The sequence below is a fragment of the Fringilla coelebs genome (assembly GCF_963513975.1).
Source record: "Fringilla coelebs genome assembly, chromosome: 2".
Lineage (NCBI taxonomy): Eukaryota > Metazoa > Chordata > Aves > Passeriformes > Fringillidae > Fringilla > Fringilla coelebs.
The window spans coordinates 90350593-90368942 of NC_140029.1; the positions used below are offsets into that span (position 1 = coordinate 90350593).

An 18350-nucleotide genomic window follows, 5' to 3' on the forward strand; every position below is an offset into this window, starting at 1 on the left:
CCTGCTCTGATTTGGGGCTCCTCCATGGACCTCCATGGTCTGCAGGGGAATCTCTTCTCTGATGCATGGAGTACCTCCTTTCCCTCCTGCACTGACCTTGGTGTCTGCAGGATTCCATGACACATTCTCACTCCCCTGGCTGCAGTTGCTGTTCTGTGGTTGGTTTTTTTTACCCCATTCTTAATTATGTTAGCCCAGAGGCTCTACCACCATCACTGATGGGCTCAGCCTTGACCCATGGTTGGTCTGTTTTAGAGCCAGGTGGCATTGGCTCAGCCAGACATGGGGAAGCTTCTGGCAGCTTCTCACAGAAGCTACCCTTGTGTCCCCCTACTACTAAAATCTTGCCATGCAAACAAAATGCAGCAACATGGCTGGAAGAGTGGTAAGACACCTGAGTAATTATCGGTTATTCTTCTGTTCCTTGGCAAAGTTAAATTATCTTAGTCTTTGTATGTGTTGTACAGAGCATTTTTAAAAGCTTTAGTGATGACTTTGCAGCAATCACAGTCATGCTGCATTAGTAGTTATTCTTATCACCAAGTTTTTCCTAATAACTAGCTTACTTTTCCATGGTCCATTTTGGTGTTATTTTTTGTTCTCCGTGTCCATGGAAAAACATTATTTCCTTTTACTTGTGTTAGCCTTTTATATACTGAAAAGTCATTATCTTGTCCTCTCTTGAACATCTTATGTCTAGACTAAATAACCCCAATTCTTCTGCTGTTTCTTAACGAGCTCTATTTTTAAAGCACCCATTCATTTTTTGTTATTTTCTGTTCTTCTTGCCTATGTATTTTTTGAAATGCATCGCCTGTCAATAGGGAACCGCCAGGGCTGAAATAGAATCTATTTTTTTAAACTCAGTTTAAAAAAAATTAAAGTAAAAATATTACATAAGTAACGGTGTTGTCTGATACCAGCACATTATTTATAAGCTAGAGCCAGAGGCTTTTACTGTTGTTCTTATGGTAAGTTTGAAACTTGCTAAAGAAGGCACTTTAATGAGCACAGCGGAACTCTCTGGACACATCTGCAGTTTCCCATAAACGGCACCTCACTCACCACTGCCTGCTACATTTCTTTTCCCTCCCTCTCTCCAAAAATGCTCTTGTGGTCACTTGGCTCTGATAAAATCCTGTACAGCTGTCTCCCAGTTCTTACTCCAGCCTGCATAGGTAAACACTGTGCCAAGCACTCAGTGGTTTTTTTATGCAGAAGTAGTGGTGAGATCAGACTGAGATGACAGTAATAGAAAGTAAAGGCATGCTTTCAACCAATTTTTTGTTTCTGTACTTTCAGTTTTAGATGAGAAGCATATAGAGAGGGAGTGTTGTACCCTTCTGATGCTACATCAGTGTTGCTCAAGAGTCCTCAGCCCAATGGAGGTGACAGGAAAGTGCCTTTAATCACAGCCAGTTTGGGCAGGTACTGCTAACAGCATGGTTGTTTGAATTAGCAGTTCCTGCTGGTACTCTGATGCTGAAATGGCTCTGTGATTGCTTTGCTTTAACTGTCTTGTCAAGATTCATGCATACTTAGATCAGCTCAACCTTTACTTCGTACAGTCTAGCTAAAATCTCCTTCCTCAGATACCATACTTTTCAAACTCATTAAAAGCTGGATAGCAACATAAATAGTTAGCCATTAAGAATATTCTTGAGCAAGGATGTTTCCAAGGATGTTCTTCCATTGAATATTCTTACCCTAATGTTTCAGTATCTTTTATTAATGAACAGTAAGATAGTGCATAGCACTTTCAGAGGGTGCAAGATACGAAAGCTGAAGATAAACAAATTCATATTACAAATGTCTTTCCAGACTATTTACTATTTCACTGGAAGTCATCATTCTGTTCTTGAGTAGGTATTGAAGCTTGCCTGCACTATAGAGGGAGTCCCCCCAGATGACTCCCAGTAGATAGTTCTGTCTGGTTTTGACCCGTCTGCTACTTAAAATTCTAAAAGTTCAACATGAATTTTTGATGCTTATTTATAGATTCAAATGAGGTAGTTCTTATGCAACTGGGCCAAGACTGAGGTTTTAGTTCTCTTAAGGGTTTCTTTTTTTCCTAGTTACCATAGATTTCACCTATAGTATACCTCTTCCTTATACTATGCCTTCTTATTCTGAATCGGTCCTTTATTCAAGGTCAAAGTGCTATATGAATTTTACTGCTAAATTTCTCTATATTTTCTCAAATACTGTCTCTTGTCAGTTTCTTTGCTAAAAATCATTCAGGATGTATTGCCTCTGTTGCTTCACAGTTCTACCAAATCATATTCTCAGGTATATCCTTTTTCACTTCAGACATATCCCATCTTACAGTTCATATGGAGAACCTCTCTAAAAGTTCTTTATCCTGGCTCATTGCTTTCAGATTCACCTCTATCTCTCCATACTCCACTGCATCAAATACAATTAGATGTCATCTTTAATATTTTCTTCTGGTTTATTTCGTGTCTTACTAGTCATTTCCTCAAACATTAAGATATTTATTTTTTCTCTCCTTCATATGAAAAATAAGGATATTCTTCATTGCTTATTTTTCAGCTTGCTTCTCTAGTGAGCATCTATTCAGTTTCTTCCCATAAACCTTAAAAATCAACCACTGCAGTCCTTCTTAAAGATTTTATTCATTTTGATTACAGATTACTGGTCAGGAACTTGACAATAGAATTGTAGAATATCTCAAGTTAGAAGGACCTTTAATGACTGAGGAATCCAACCCCCTGCTTCTCTCTGGACTAGCTAAAACTGAACCATGTGACTAAGAGCATCATCCACAGTTTCCTTGAGCTCTGACAGGCTTGGTGCTGTGACCAGTCTCTTAGTGAAGAACATTTTCCCTATCTGAAATTGCCCTTATGCATCTTCATTAGATTTCTTCATGTCCTATTACTGGTCACCAAAGAGATTGTTTCTGTGCTACATCTGTGTTGCATAAGTTATTCTGGGATGTGGTATTTTTTTTCCTAACTGGTTTGTATGGTGCATAAAGCTGGTAAATAATGTTATCTTCAGGTTAAGGAGATACTTGTCCAGAAATGTAGTGAATACTGAAAGGGCATTAATTAAAAGGTGTGCTAGCAACTAACTGGTAAAAGCAGGCTCATACCATGGGGCATGAATTATTATATTATGTATATCTAGATTATATTATGCCCAATTATATTATTCCAAATATGCCTTTGGAAAACATGCTTGCAGGTAGGCTTAGAAGGAACTTTCTCCCAGTTGCTTGTCTGTCTAATAAATGTTGGGCTCTGAGTAAGGCTGTTACAGATTTATGTTCTAAAAGTAAGTAGAAATAACTCTAGAAATTACTGAGATTTTGTCCTGTCAGTAATTTCTGTGAGGGATCAGACTAGAGGGGCAAGATTAGCCCTGTAATTATTTTTCATATGCATTATCGATGAAGGAAAAACTAGAGGAACCTGCATATCTTGTTTTGCATAGCTAATGTTGATAAAAGAATAGGAACTCTGTCTGCAATAAACTCATTAAAAAGTGGCTGGAAGTTTGCAAAAGCTAAAATACTTGGGTAGGAGAGTTGCGTCGTGGTTTTTAACTGAAAAATACAAGGTATGATTTAAAGACTGTTTTAAAAAGCACTTGAATTTCCTAATAGCGGTGGAGGGAGGTGGGAGGAGACCTGATATTCTTCTGTAATAGGAATCTAAGAACTGTTGCTGGAGAGATTGGAAGGAAAGAAATCAAAATGACAAGTTTGCTTTTCATGTTCAAATCTAACCGAAAGTTATAAAGTGAACATGTGGCAAAAAATTATAAGTTAATATGTTTTTTACAACGTAAAGCTTTTTTAATACAAAGAGGTAGGTGGGGCAAGGAAATTTCAGTCTTTACAGTTCTGGGAGATAAATCAGACTTTGTAACTATTTGCAATTGATCCTACTATCTTAGGTTTTCAAGATCAAAGCAGTGCAACTGGCAGGAAAACTTCTTCCAGCCTTCAACACACCTACGGGTATACCATGGGCAATGGTGAATCTGAAAAGGTAATGAGTTTTCTTTTGTGAAATGTCTTCCTCCCCCTCCCTCCAACTTAAAATTAATAATGGCATACATCAGTTTTTCTTAGTAGTGGAACTGTAGAAAATGCAGACAAATTGTCATCCCTGGCATGTTAGAATAATTTCGATAGAGTTCAGCACGTTCTAACTCATTATCTGCAATGCATTTTGATCCTGGTTTTTTTTTTTTTTGCAATAAATATTCAATTTGCCATTGGACTGCACTTAGTTTATTATTCTGTGTGTTGTTCTAGAGCTTAATAATTGTTTCTTCAGTCATTATAAAATCTGTTAAAAATCAGAATTGTTTGCAGGACATGGTTGAACTTACTGGGTTTTCTGTACTGTTTGAGGTGTGTGTTACCTTTAGAAGATTCCCAGCATTTGAGAAGATGATGGGACTCTGAAGTTACTATTGCATTTTACATTTTAGCTTGCATATAAAGTCTGACATGCTGAAGTCAACTGTGGTCTGTGCAGATGGGGAGGCTCCTTATATGACTGTTCAGATCAGACTGAACTTAGATGGTCTGCTTTGCCTCATGGAAGACAACTGCCTTGCCTAATTTATGTTGTATTGCTTGCTCAGTGCTAGGATTTCCCTCAGATTTTGGGAGTGTTTTTGATGCAAAGCATTCTTTACATTTTCACTATGTCCTTAAACAGTAGCTGAGTTAGGATGTATATCTAGATTGTGTGTACACTGGCTCACAACTGAAATAATTTATGAGAGGAAGTAGAAGTAATCTTCAGAAATATGTGGTTAACTACAGAAATTAAAAGACCCAGTCCTGAAAGGTGGTGGAAACTCCCAGATTAGATTAAACCAGAGGTAATTTAGGAGTTAGGACTAGCAAGATCGCTTCAAGTGCAAAAGGTAGGGGATATGTCACACTTTCTGCTGATTCCTTAGGTGAGCCTGAGGAACTCATATATTGTGCCAACAGTAAACAATCCTGTGTTCCTATGTAGACACAAGATGGGGAAGCACATCCCACACAAGCACAGGGAACACAGCAGACCAGCAGGAAAAGGCAGCAAATGCTGCTACCTTCAAAACTTGTCTTACCTTGATTCTTGTTCTTAAGAACATGCAGTGAATAAAGAATAACTGTGATTGAGCCCAGTGTTAAGTCATCATATTTGTGTGACTTCATGGTATTATATTATTTAAGCATAGGACTTTTTGTTGATGAGGTTATGGTATCTTTATTCCAAAAAGATCCAACCAGTGAACCAACTGACCAATCAAATCACAACTCCTGTAATCGTAAGTGTGGGTTAAAATATTCTTGTTGCTTGCTTAATTGGCTGTGATAGTTGTGCTATGCACCATAATTCTGAATTTTCTGTTGTTTTCTTCCTTCCTTTATGCATATTTGTTGGAATTCAGTGGTGTTGGTCGAAACTGGGGCTGGGCTTCTGCTGGCAGCAGCATCCTTGCTGAGTTTGGTACTCTGCACATGGAATTTGTCCACCTCAGCTATTTGACAGGGGACCCTGTATATTACAACAAGGTGAGTCTCAAAAATCAATATTTTTATCATACTTCTTATCATAAATTTCATTAAAGGGGAAGTACTTTCAATATTGAATTTTACTTCCATTTTTGGTAGCAGGTAAATATTTTATTGCTTGTATTTCTGTTACCAAATAGATGTATTTTTCAAGTAGAAATATATGATAATACAAGTTTTCTTATTTATTTCAGAATTCATTTAAAAATCATGATTTTTAAGCATGTTTATGTGAGCAGCCCTTTAAAACCAAAAACGTACAAATCTGAAGAAAGCCCTCAGGAAAGCTTGTGGTTCAGATTAATAAAATTTGCTACTAAAAATGAAAGAACAATAAAAAATATTAGATTTAACTTTGTGCAGAGGACAGACAAACGTTGTTAGCGGTGAACCTGATTCTTGATTTAATTTAGGTCATGCACATTCGGAAGTTACTTCAAAAAATGGATCGTCCTAATGGACTTTATCCAAATTATTTGAATCCAAGAACAGGCCGGTGGGGTCAGCGTAAGTATTCTTATTTTATTAATTCCTAATTAGAAGTCTACTTCTTACTTTGTGGTTGAGTTGCAGATCAGAAAATTTATTCTGTAGGGCACAAACAGCATTGCTTGATAACATAAAACACAGAAGGATTGCTTGAACTTGAGGTCTCCTGAAATGAATCTTTGCCTGTCTCTGTCTGAAGTCACAGAGCTCACTTTTTAGGGTACTTTCTGAAAACAGCTTGCTGCTTAATCTGATGCCTATCCTTAGGTTTATCAGTCAATAAAATCTTCAGTAATAAAGAATAAGGCTGAAAGTATTTCCTCATTTTGATTCTGTTCCTGTTTTTGTTCTGCAAACCATCTGGTAAGTGGATTATTGTATGGTGACGTGCATTAATGCATGTTTGTGGTGGTTTAATTGTGTTAGGCACTGACATCTACAAACATAATTCATCTCCTTAGTGGCATGTGAAATGGCATGATGAACCTCCTTATAGATGTTTAAAAAAAAAAGCTTTGGAATGAAAAGAAAAAGCAGGCATTGTTGCTGACAAGTTAAGAGGAGAGATAAAACATCAAGAGAGAGACACAAACATGATTCCTTTCTTGTAGTGGTTCTTTCAAAAAAGGTTGAGTGGTTTTGTGCTTTGGTAGTGGCAGTGATAAAAGAGAATTTTTTTCTTCAAGGTTTTATTTCTTTTATAAGTGCAGGTCTATATAGGAAAAACAGGCAAGATGATCTGTTTCTGTCCTGTTTGACATCATTGATACGTTTTGGGGGTTTCAGTGGTTGGCTGTAAATATCCAGCAGAACATGTTCTGGCTTGCAAACTGAGAATCTGCTTCTGACTTTGAATCTGGTATGTGAGGGAGATGAATGCAGCTGTCATTGCAATCATTGTGAAATGCTTGTCTAATCCCATCTTTAAAGCCAAAATTCTCTCCAAAGCATCTTACATCTTTGAGTGAATCATGACACCATCTGAGATGGGCAAATGGATTGATGGGACAAATTCTTCTGATAAATTTAAGTTTAACAGCATATTCAGAAGTAAGAAAATATGCAAATACAAATACTCACCCATTATTTATTCAAAAGACAATTTTGTATTTTTTCTTTGAAACAATTTTTTGTATTGATTTTTTTTTTTAAATTCCTAACCATCTGCTTGTGCTGGTTTTATCAAAAGTAGTCTAATGTGATGTATCACCAGGGTTCTTTAGAGGCTGTTCATGGAATCTCGGAATGGCTTGGGTTGGAAGGGGCAAGTAAAGATCATCTAGTTCCAACCCCCCTGCTGTGGGCAGGGGCACCTTCTGCTGGATCAGGTTGCTCAAAGCCTATAACCTGGCCTTGGACACTTCCAGGGATTGGGCATACTCACCCACACAGTAAAGACTTTCTTTCTAATATCTAATTTAAGCCTACTCTCTTTCACTTTGAATCCATCTCCCCTTGTTCTGTCACTACATGCCCTTGTAAAGAGTCCCTCTCCAGCTTTCTTGTAATTACAATGCACAGAATTAGTATCTCTTGGGAATAAAATACTCCTCATCACTAAAAATAAACATACAGTGAAAAGTTTAACTTTGCAGAAGTTTGGTGGAGTTCAAACATACTATTAAATGGATTTTGCAAGATAATACATTTGGGACTCAAGTTTAGGATTACAAACTGAGACTTAGGTTCTGAGGATAAAAAGAAATACAAATTCTTAGAGCCTTTAATATTTCTATGCTGATCATGAGTCATAAATTTATTTCCTGGAATTTGGTGATTGGTGTTTGGGTTTTTTTTTTTTTTGGCAAATAAGTTTCCAAGTGCATATTCAGATATTGTTGTAATATTTCTAGGATTTTTACAGTGCAACAATAATCATGGCTTGGATAGTAGTCTCCATTTTAGCAGTTCTGCCAAAACCACATCTGCTGCTCACTTGCCCTCTGCCTGCCTCCTGCACAACACATCACTGGTTGAGATAAGAACAATTTACCGGAAACAACTGTGAGATAAGAAAATTAACAGTAACTCCAATAATATTAATAACAAAAGATATTGGACAAAGAAACAGTTTACACAGAAGAGAAAACCTGTTCTTTCCAGCCAGTTTCTTCTCCCTGACCAGAAAGGATGCCCTTCTCCTCAGAGGAGTCATTTTCCCTGCCTCTGGCAATGACCTGAGATGGTATTCAACGACATTAGGGTCTGGCCGTGCCCCCTCCCAGCTACTCTAAGAAATTAATGCTGTCCCAGCTGAAACTAGGACAAACAGCATTTGTAAACCTAATATTGATATTGTGGAAACTAGATAGCATAATTCTGCATTTCCTTTCACAAACTTGGATGGAATGATGAGAAAATGTCTCGGCTGTATCCCTGGTAGATCAGTCTTTGGTGCATCTACTTGCAAAAATTTAAGAAGTTACAGTTAGGGAGCACATGGTCTGAAACACTGGACAGATGGGATGGAGTAGCTGGGGCTTAGGCAGGAATTTGTTTCTCCCTTGCAGAGGTGGTGTTCTGCTATGCATGAGTGAGTCAAGTAAGGATGATGCCTTCACACCCAACATCCCAATTCACTAGAGGACTCGAGTCTAAGCCCCCTACACTGTTACTGGCTTGAGTCCCGTGGTTGGTATTACAGGCAGGCAAGGCTTTTATGTTCCCCTCAGAAGGTAATTTCAAAGAGCATTGTATTTGGCTTGTTATATACCTTTGTACTGGGACAATGGAAAGAGTATCGAAGCATAGCTTTTCTTTTTCCAGCTTCTGGGAAAGCTGCCCTTTTCATCTTTGCTGTGACCTTTAGTTTGATGCATCTTATCTTGTACAAAGTACTTTCTGCAGATAAGTTTCTGAGAATTATTTCGGAACACTTTATTTGCCTAGATACAAGTAACTTCACTCTGACCTTTCTAGTGTTGCTTTCCTTTTTTTTTTTTCCCTTTTTTTTCTTTCTTCCTTTCAACAATTTTCTTCTCTGCTCAGACTTTTTTTGGTTCAATTCTAGTTAGTTTTTTTGTTAATCTGTGCAGTATTCCAACTAAGTCACGAGGGGTGTGAAATAGATAAAATAAATCAGCATAAATACATACCTAAATACTCTGCTGAAGAACTATGGGATATAGCTGCAATATAGCATCTTTCTAGTGATGGGTTTATTTTTTATTTCTGTGCTCTTTATTCTAGTGGTGAGTACCTTTATTCAAAGTAGTAATAACATCAGTGGTGATGGGAACTTAGCAGTCAGACCAATTAATGCTATTATGACCAGTTGATTCTTAGTATAAGACAAAATATATGGTGGAAGAATGAATTTAGGTCATTTTTTCTCAGCATTTACATTTTTTTCTTTGCCTTTTTATTTCTTTTTTAAAGAAAAAAATTACACTATATGAATAGAAGAGAAATTGTACCCTTTCAGAAATATCGCTGTTTTGTTTAATTTTGTTCCAACAAGCTGATAGGTAAACTTGAATGTTTAAAGGAGATTCCTGTTGCAAGATTGTGGGACAAAAGGGAAGCATCATTTTCTGTGGCTTTGGTGTGGCCCCATAGGGCTGTAAACTGGATCCATCTCTACTTGCAAACAAAATCTTGTGGAAGGTTCTTGGTACCTTCTACCTTAATGCTTGTTAAAGTATTTTGATACCTTCTCAGAGGTGTTTGCAGTAGGATCCTAGGCACACCCTAATTTTGTGGGTTTTAACCAAAGGTGCATTGGTCCCTCACTCCTCTTCGCATATGCAGGGTTCATGAATGGTGATAAGCTAGCTTTTGTAAAGGTCTTTCAGGCCTTTTGGGGATCAGCAGTTGTTAGGGGGTTTTTCTGTGCCTCAGAATATTTCTGTCTTAGCCTCCATAGATCTTAGGCCATTTTGCTGTGTCTTGTTTGGTTTGCCTCATTTAAATGTTTGCTCAAAATGTGGTCTGTGCTCTTCTTGGGTTAGGAGAATGGGAGTGGTGTGTGTGATGTGCTGTAACTTTGTCAACATCCTTCTGATGTGAGGGTGCAGGGTCCAGTGAGTCATTTCTGCTGGGGTTTGATTTATCAGAGTGCAGGCCTTTTGATCTCAGTGTAAATAGCATGTTCTGCAGTTTCACTGCTGGGAATGATGTGCTGGGGACAGTGCCCTGAATGTGCAGACCATCTTTTCCAGTTTTTTGTCTGCTGGAGCTTACAAAGACGTGTGCTTTCATTCAAACCAGTCAATTTTTCTGTTACAAATGCCTGAACAGCTATAACCAGTGAAGTAACCTACCAGTCAATTAGTAATAATCATTTCATCAAGAAGGATGTGACCGTTTCTTCCAGGTTCTTAACAAGTTATAGGGATGAGTCAAATCATTATGTCAGTGTGGCATTAATCTATAGGCATGTCTTTGAAGAGATTACAATCTAATTAATATAAATTTTCATTTGCATTTAATGCACTTGACATAGCCCTTGAAGAAGGGTGACAGATTACTTCTTTCTTTTACTCCCTGCCTCAGTGAAGCAGCAGCAGCCAGGGTCTGAAGCCACAGCAGGCAGGGCTGAGCAGGGACTACTGCTTCATCCCATAATTTCTTTCCACTTGAATGCTGTAAACCCCAATTCTGAGAACTGCTGGGTGAATGGCTTACTGGTCATTGCTAAATCCCCATCCTTTCCAATGCAAATGCTTTGTAATACAACTGGACACTTAATGCTGTGTAGCAGCAAGGGCGTTCATTATACCCAGGAGGAAGAAAATGATAGCTAAATATTTGGGGTTAAGCTTATAATGTGCAGGTATTATTGCAGCATGGAGGTTGTGACAGACATCTTTTGAATGAGTTCAGCTCAGTATTTGTCAGCTCACTGGGGCATTTGCTAGAAGGCAGAACTATAATGCCTACAGGAATGATGACAGATTCCATTTTTACATATGGGCTAAGGTGATGGTCCAGTAGGAACAAGTTATTTACAATACTTCTGCTTTGGGGTTTCAGTTTCTGTAAGACTGAAAGGAAAATAGCTGTCAGGAAGGATTTTCTAACCTCTCACATTAACCTTCAGTTGACTTTGTTAGCTTTTCGTTTACACACAGTGAGTGGTTGGAACTACTCAGAACTTAGGAACATCAGAACTTTGAATTTAGGTTATTTTCAGAAGCAGTTACAGTGCTTTCTAGAGAAGCTTCCTAAGCAGACGTAACAGAAAGCTGATTAAAAAGCTGGGATTTCTAAATTATGGAAATTGATTGTTACTGAAGAAAAGTGATTTCTTAAAAAATTTAAATATGTTGAAAAAATTTAGTTTGCATTTACAAACACGTTACATGAGAATACCAACTAGAAGGGCAGTAACAAAAGAAATGCCAAATCTGCATGTTATTGCAAAGTCAAGCCACCCACATCATGTTTGCACATTCCTGTAAATTGGGCATTCTTCCTTTCTGCTTTCCAACACTGAAAATAAATTACTTAATTTCTTCTGGTTCCAACATCTCTTGCAAGTAATAATGTTATTGAAGGGGAACTCTAGTTACTCTTAACTTCAAATCTCATTTCCTGCATCTGGGCTACCTATGGAGTTACCTGGATTGGTTACTAAGAGAGCTGTCAGTTTAACTAAAGTTGGGGTTTATGCCAAATATGGCTTCCACATGCAAGAAAATAAGCAGAAATGTCATACTGTGTTAATCTTATATGTTTATTTCACCTTAGTGATATGTGGGCACATTGACAAGTTGCTGTGAAGTAAGCTAGCATGTGAATTTACAGTGCATGAGCTGAGCATTGCTATTAGGAATGTAGCAGCAGACACCAAATGTGTCACCACCAAATGCTGATGTGATGAACATTCAGGCTGCAGTCTGTTCTCTGCTGCTTTATTCATGTCTCCTTACAGAAAACAAGCCCCTTACTCAGACTTGCAAGTAGTCCAGGTTAAAAGTCCAGTGTGGGATCCTCTGTCATCATCTTTATAAGGACTCATTGACAGTGTGATATTGATCACAAGTGATCGGAGTATTAAATGCACTAAATCTAAATGGTGTCTTCCATGTCAAAGTGATAGCCATCCTTTAAAGACAATGAGAAGATTCACACAGGTTATTTAGCCTGTTGCACTAAATTAGCCCCCTCTGGTGATGTTCTCACTTTCTTGCAGCTTCCTGTACCTGTTACTACAGAGTAGGTAGAGGCACAACCCGGGATGGCTGAATGGGAGAAGTTTACATCCTCTGTTTCCCAGTTGGTCATGCTTTAGACTGGCCTTTAAATAAACTTAAGCAAATATCTTTATGGATGTGCCTATTGCATTTTCTTCAGGTGGTCTTTAATTTTCAACAATAACTGCTTAAATTAAACCAAGCACTTTTAATTTTAAAATGCAACTTGGAGGAGGCATCTATAGATTTAATTTATTTGTGTTAGATTTACCCTTCTTTTAAAATGATGCAATTTTCAAACATTGGAAAAAAACATTAAATTACTGTCATTAAGTCAGTGGAAATACTGGGTGAATATTCCAGGTTTTTTATGCCTGTCTGTACAGCTGGTTTGAGGCTAATGCCCTTGGGCTGAGCAAAGTAATTAAGCAAAAGGCTTCATTTAAACTCTTACAGGAAATAGACAAACCATGAGCAATGCATCCTATCTATTTTCATTTGTGATATGATATGGTATCAAATACACAGCACCATCTGTCTATATTTATTTTTCAGAATTTGAAGGAACAGTGAAAATAAATTTGATGTTAATGTATATAACATAGTTAAAGATTATAAGGAAACCACTGTATTTAGCAGACTCCAAGACCTGGGGATTCCTCCTTCCAAGCACTTGAAGGCCAGCCAGGTCCAAGGGTCTCCATCCCTGTCTGATGGATGTGACTGTTGAAGTTCTCATTTGCAGTCAGGACGTATTCCAGAGGTGCATTAAGAGGACACTGATGCAGCTGCCCACACAGAGAGCCACCAACAGCCCTGCCTTTGCAGCACCCCCATGTAGTCCTGCCACAACTCCCCTGCAACATACCCACAGGTAGCCAGGTTTTGATCCTCCTCCTTATGTTCACTGTCAAGTAGATGCATGGGCTTGCACCCTTCACAAGTATCCTCATGCTCATGGACCCTTCAAATATTAGCAGAGGCTTTCAGTCCAATACCTGTGCTTGCACCCTGGACCTGTGCAGCTATCAGCACAGAGCTGGGGTCTTTTCATATGCAGGTCTCTTGCTGTCCAGCTGGGAGTTGGCAAATGAAGTACACGTGCACTCAGGATTAAATTCCCTGGGAAAAACAAACACACACAGGTGTTTTCAGTTGCTGGCATGTAAACCTAGGGCTCTGGGACCCAGTATCAGCCTCTGTGCTCTGCCACCTAGCTCTTCCAGCCCCTATGATCTGCAGACCTTTTTTGATGAAGAAGGTGCTGTCACACTCTGTGCATCCCCTTGTGAGAATGCAAACACTGAGAAAAATCAGCATGTCAGCTGAAGGGTATTGCCCTGACAGTGTGAGCTTTATCTGATCCATAGAAAGAGTGGCTCTCTAAAATGCAAACTTTCAAGGATGCTACAGAGATAGAAATCCAGATCCTGATTTATTTATCAGTTATCGGCCCTTTCATTTTTAGAATTAAGCAAGAAGCTCTTTTAGTCTTTACACCTGCCTCTGGGAGATGAAAACCCTTGCAGATGGCAAGGTGAAGTGAATAATACTGAAGAATGAAGTAGTCTTTGAAAAGATTAAAGAAATACTGCAGATAAATATTTCAGATAAAAATGTAATTGTAGCATCAATTAACAGGTTGATAGTGTGGTTAGTGCAAAGATGCTAGTTGTGGGAAAACCTGTCTTTGCCAGCTGAAGCTGCTCATAATCTCCTTTAACTGTGAAGATCATAAACATTCTCTCTCTTAGCCGTACCTATTTACTACATGCCTTACTTAGCACAAGGAGTATCTTAAATTATGTTTATTAATACCTGACCTTCTTTAAAGAAACTAGCAATGCCTTGAGTCAGGAAAAATAAAACTCTGAAATGTAATGTCAAGTTCTGGCAAAACATCCGTAACCTAAAAGGAAGCAAAGGCAATTGGGGCAAGTCAGCCTTGTATATTCCAAAGTATTTTCCAAAACTCGTCAGATAACTACTTTCTGTTTGGACTTGTGCATAATAATTTCTAATACTTTAACTTGCAGATGATTATTTTTCTTTTTCAGCATAAGGAAAAGATTTTCTCTCTCTTAAATAGAAATGGTACAGAATTAAAATAATTCCATATTGTAAAAGTACACGTAGAGTAGTTCCCAACCTGACTGCATTTTTGCACACTTATTTGATTTAGCAAGTAAATTTCTTTTTTAATTTGTGTTTGGAACATCATTTATAGAACTGGAAATATGTGACATGTTGGATAGTTTGGACATTTCTGTAAGCATTTATTTATGGAGGTTTTGCTGTTTGAAATCTGCTTTCAGTTTATTACATTATGAACAAATAAAATTACCTCAGTATTTCTAGACTTCCAGTAGTAGGCATGCTGTTGCATATGAGGAGGTGGGGGTGGTTCTTTGCAGTTTAATTTCTTTTGCTATCTTGGCAGGTGTCCTTAATTTTACTCTCCAATTTATTTTGTGTTGTTCTGTCCTTTGGAACATGCATGTGTTTTGAATAGAAGATAATCTGTGTAATCTCTGCTGGGGAATTCCCCTTGCACTTTTGCTTTACAACCTTGTACAAATGTAATTAGCTGTGTTCCAGGAAAAAGCTGCATTCAAATTTGTTTATTCATTAGAAGCCAAGAGCAAGATAATCTGTTAAAACTTTGTTTTAATGAAATACAACGGAACTGTGCATTACAGGGGATATGCTTTTATAAGACTACAAGGTTAAGATGTTCTGCTGGTCTGCTGAGCAACATGCTGAAAAAGGTGAACAAATAAAAGCTTTGTTTAGTGTGTTAAAGATTCTAGTGTTATTGGAAGGTTAAACATGTATATGAATTATGCATTTGAAAAGGAGTGTCTATAAATAATTCCTAAAGAGAGGTTTGGATATGGTGTAACTTTGGGTTATGAGAATGCTTGCATACATTGCTACATTGGCAAAGAGATTAATATTTCATTTTGCTGTACCACCAAGCTATACTTTTATAGCATGATCTCTGGGAAGTGCATCAATATCTAGAATTTGTGATTTGTCCCACAGCAGATTTTCCATTTGTCTTTCTCATCTTTGTCATTTACTGTGAATTCAGTAAGTTCATCTGTATTAATGAAGTCTGGCATGTTTAGGGTACCGCCTGATATTTTTGAGAGCTTACACTGATGGCTTTGAAGGCATTAACTTGAACTCATTGGGAAGTAGAAAATTATCCTTTGACACCTCTGTGAGTTTTTTAGAGTTTGATTTCCTGTGGAATCTCATTATTTCTGTGATAATTTTATGCCTAAAACTGCATTTTTGAATCACTCTTGACGTAGTAGTTTCTTACGAAAGGGAAGCCTATCAAAGTCCACTTGCAAACTTGTTACAGCCTTATTAAACTTTTGGTTTTATTTTATTCCTTCTCTGTAATGTGTTGGAGGCTGTGCACTTAAGTGTTGCTATCAGTGCTCTCTAGATGATTGGTAAATTCAGATGACACGTCTGTTGTCACATCTGACATCTGTTTCTTTTTATTATGTCTTCAGTATGTGAGACTTCATATTCTGAGTTATACATGGACATGTAACTGCTGGTGTTCACGTGAGAAATATTTCCAGTTTGGTGACATTGAGAAGAGAGGGTCTATAGTTCTGTTCTGTAAACATTGAATGTATCTTACCAATGGCTTCTTTTAATCCTGGAGTTCCACTGGGAGTTGGACTGTCCTTGTAGCAGCAAGCTAAAATATTGTCTTGACTTGAAGATCTGTGTGATATGGTCCCATATAGTAAACTAAGAGAGTGGTAGTGATGAATGCAGTCCATGTGTGGTGTGGTAGCTCAGTCTCAGTCACAGAGCATGGACTGAACAAGTCTTAAAATCAGCACAATTTCCAAGCACTTACAGAGCAATCAAAATTTCAGGTGGCTGCGTGCGCCATTTCAAGCATCTGTCATGAGAAGAAAAATAAGAGCTACATAGACTGAAGTTTAGGAGAAAAAACAGTCAGAGTAGCCTGGATTTATATTGCATGTGGTATTACCCAAAAGTACATGAAAAACGGGGAGTATCTTTCCTTGCTCCTCAGAATCACTTTTGACTGTCAGCTTCCATGTGGGAGATATAAATATATATATATATGTAAATATATAAACTGCCATGTCTTGATACAGCTTGAAGGGTGAAGTTTTTGACAGTGGTTTTGCCAGCTGATTTGGTGCAGATGAGTGTTGAGCTAGATTTAATCTAGTAAAGGTTTTCCTCTCCCATGTTCTTGTTTATAATCTTCAAGAGCAGAATTGAGATCTTCAAGGAAGATTAAGGTGAATAAACTAAAGTGTGTAATGACCTTAAGAAATTGTCAATCCCCCTATATATGAGCTCTTATTCTAAAGGGACACTTTGGGTTTTGGGTGCATACTTGCAGCAGGTGGTGTTATTCCCCTTTAACTCTTTCACAGCCACCTTGTCAAGTAAAAAAAAAGTCATCAGAGACAAGCATGCACGTGACTTCCCACCGATCCACTGCAAATCCCAGAGGCTTTGTTAAAGCTGCCCACACAGTTGGGATTTACAGTGACTACAAACTTGGCTGAGAGGCAGGTGTGCTTCATTTGGGTGGCTCTGTGGGTGAGTGTAATAACCTTGAAAAGACAACTTCAGGTGATAAAAGGCTTCTCAGTAAACACACTGACATAAGGATTTAATGTGTTTCTAATTTTAGCATGTGAACTTGATGTATTTAGTTGATTGGTGTTTAATTCTTGAATATGTCTTCTGAGAGATGACCTAAATCTTTCCAGAATTATAAATAATAGCTGGAATGTTTTGACGTTTCAGGAAAGTTTGAATACAAAAAAAAAAAAAGAAAACATTTGTTCCAGCTGTAAATTCCTGAGAGTGAAAGTGCAGTCTGTTGTAAGATACCAAATTAGGATACTCCTTTGACATTACAGAATCATACATTGCATTCAGTCTGAATAAATGTTTTGATTCTAAGAACATTAGTTACCTAAATATGTGTATTAGTTGGCTCGTTATACTTGCTGGTCTGTTTCAAAGTATTTCTATTGTCTTTGGATGCACTTGAATTGTGCAAGTTAACTGGTTTTAATCTTTAGTTTGATAGTCCCTACAGATCTAGGAAGTAATTTTGCTTAATTTTATTATATGAGAAACTGGTAGCACTTATAATTAAGGTTGCTTAATACTTTCCATTAAGTGATTGTGTTTTCAGTTTCTTCTAGCTGCCAGACTTCAGTTCTTCCAACTGGAATATTCTGTCTGCCTCAAGCTGTTCTCTTGGGGTTTCTTTAAACAACTTGGACAAAAATGCTTTAGTCATCTCTAAATGAAATTAGAAATGGAACGTGATTCTACTCAGATTAAAGTTTGTTTTTTCAAAGAGTACAGTTAAGGAACTCAGGAACTATCCATATTTTTCCAAGTCTTGTTAAAATATTCACATCTAGTTTCTCCATCTGGAATATTTAGCGTTCAGCTGCTCCATTCTCCAGGGCTGTGAGTGCTGAGCAGGCATGCCCACACATCCCCAGGTCGGGAGGAGCTGAGCGAAGTGTTTCATGTTGCTGGATTCTGTCGTGGCACCAGACAGCGGAATGTGAAGCCGTGTCTGTTCAGCTACCTCCCAACTGATAAATGCTTAACTTAAATTCTTCAAATGTGGTTCTGTTATATGAGACCCTGAATGTTTTCAGAAAAATTCTCATGCTGGGAATGTGTTCCTCAGTGATACATAGTTTATATTTGACTATAAATTGCACCTCCACCTCCTTTTACCAGGGCTGCCTTTGCAGCAGTTAATTTACAAGTGTTTGCACTTTTAAGCCAACCACTATGGCTTATGACATCCTTAGGTTGAATTTCTGCTGTGAATTGCAGCAGCTGCAATTTCCAGGGCCTCAGCTTTCTGGATTAAAGGATTAAAAGGGGAGCTTGCACCTATTTAGAGCAGCTGAGGAGCAGTAAGTCCAACTACATGAAGTAAAGATTGAACTGAAATTTAATCAGAGCCAGCCTGAAGACAAACAGAAAAACAATTCTTTGGAAGATTCCTTCACAGAGAAAGAGGGTTCCTGCAGTGTAAGGCCAGTTGTTGCAGGCCACACAACTAATGGTGGTGGGGTATGTGGGCTTCTTAATGAAAGTCAGTATTAGCTTAATCACTT

The 18350-nt window shown here is 37.9% G+C and overlaps 1 protein-coding gene across 1 annotated transcript in view; it reads left to right on the forward strand.

Annotated features, from left to right (window-relative positions):
• Positions 1-18350, forward strand: part of MAN1A2 (mannosidase alpha class 1A member 2) — a 134128-nt gene that overhangs the window by 82912 nt on the left and 32866 nt on the right. The window contains exons 6-8 of the mRNA XM_084201354.1: positions 3925-4019; positions 5428-5551; positions 5965-6058. Of these exons, the coding sequence (XP_084057480.1) occupies positions 3925-4019; positions 5428-5551; positions 5965-6058 (313 nt within the window). The remainder of the gene's footprint in view (positions 1-3924; positions 4020-5427; positions 5552-5964; positions 6059-18350) is intronic.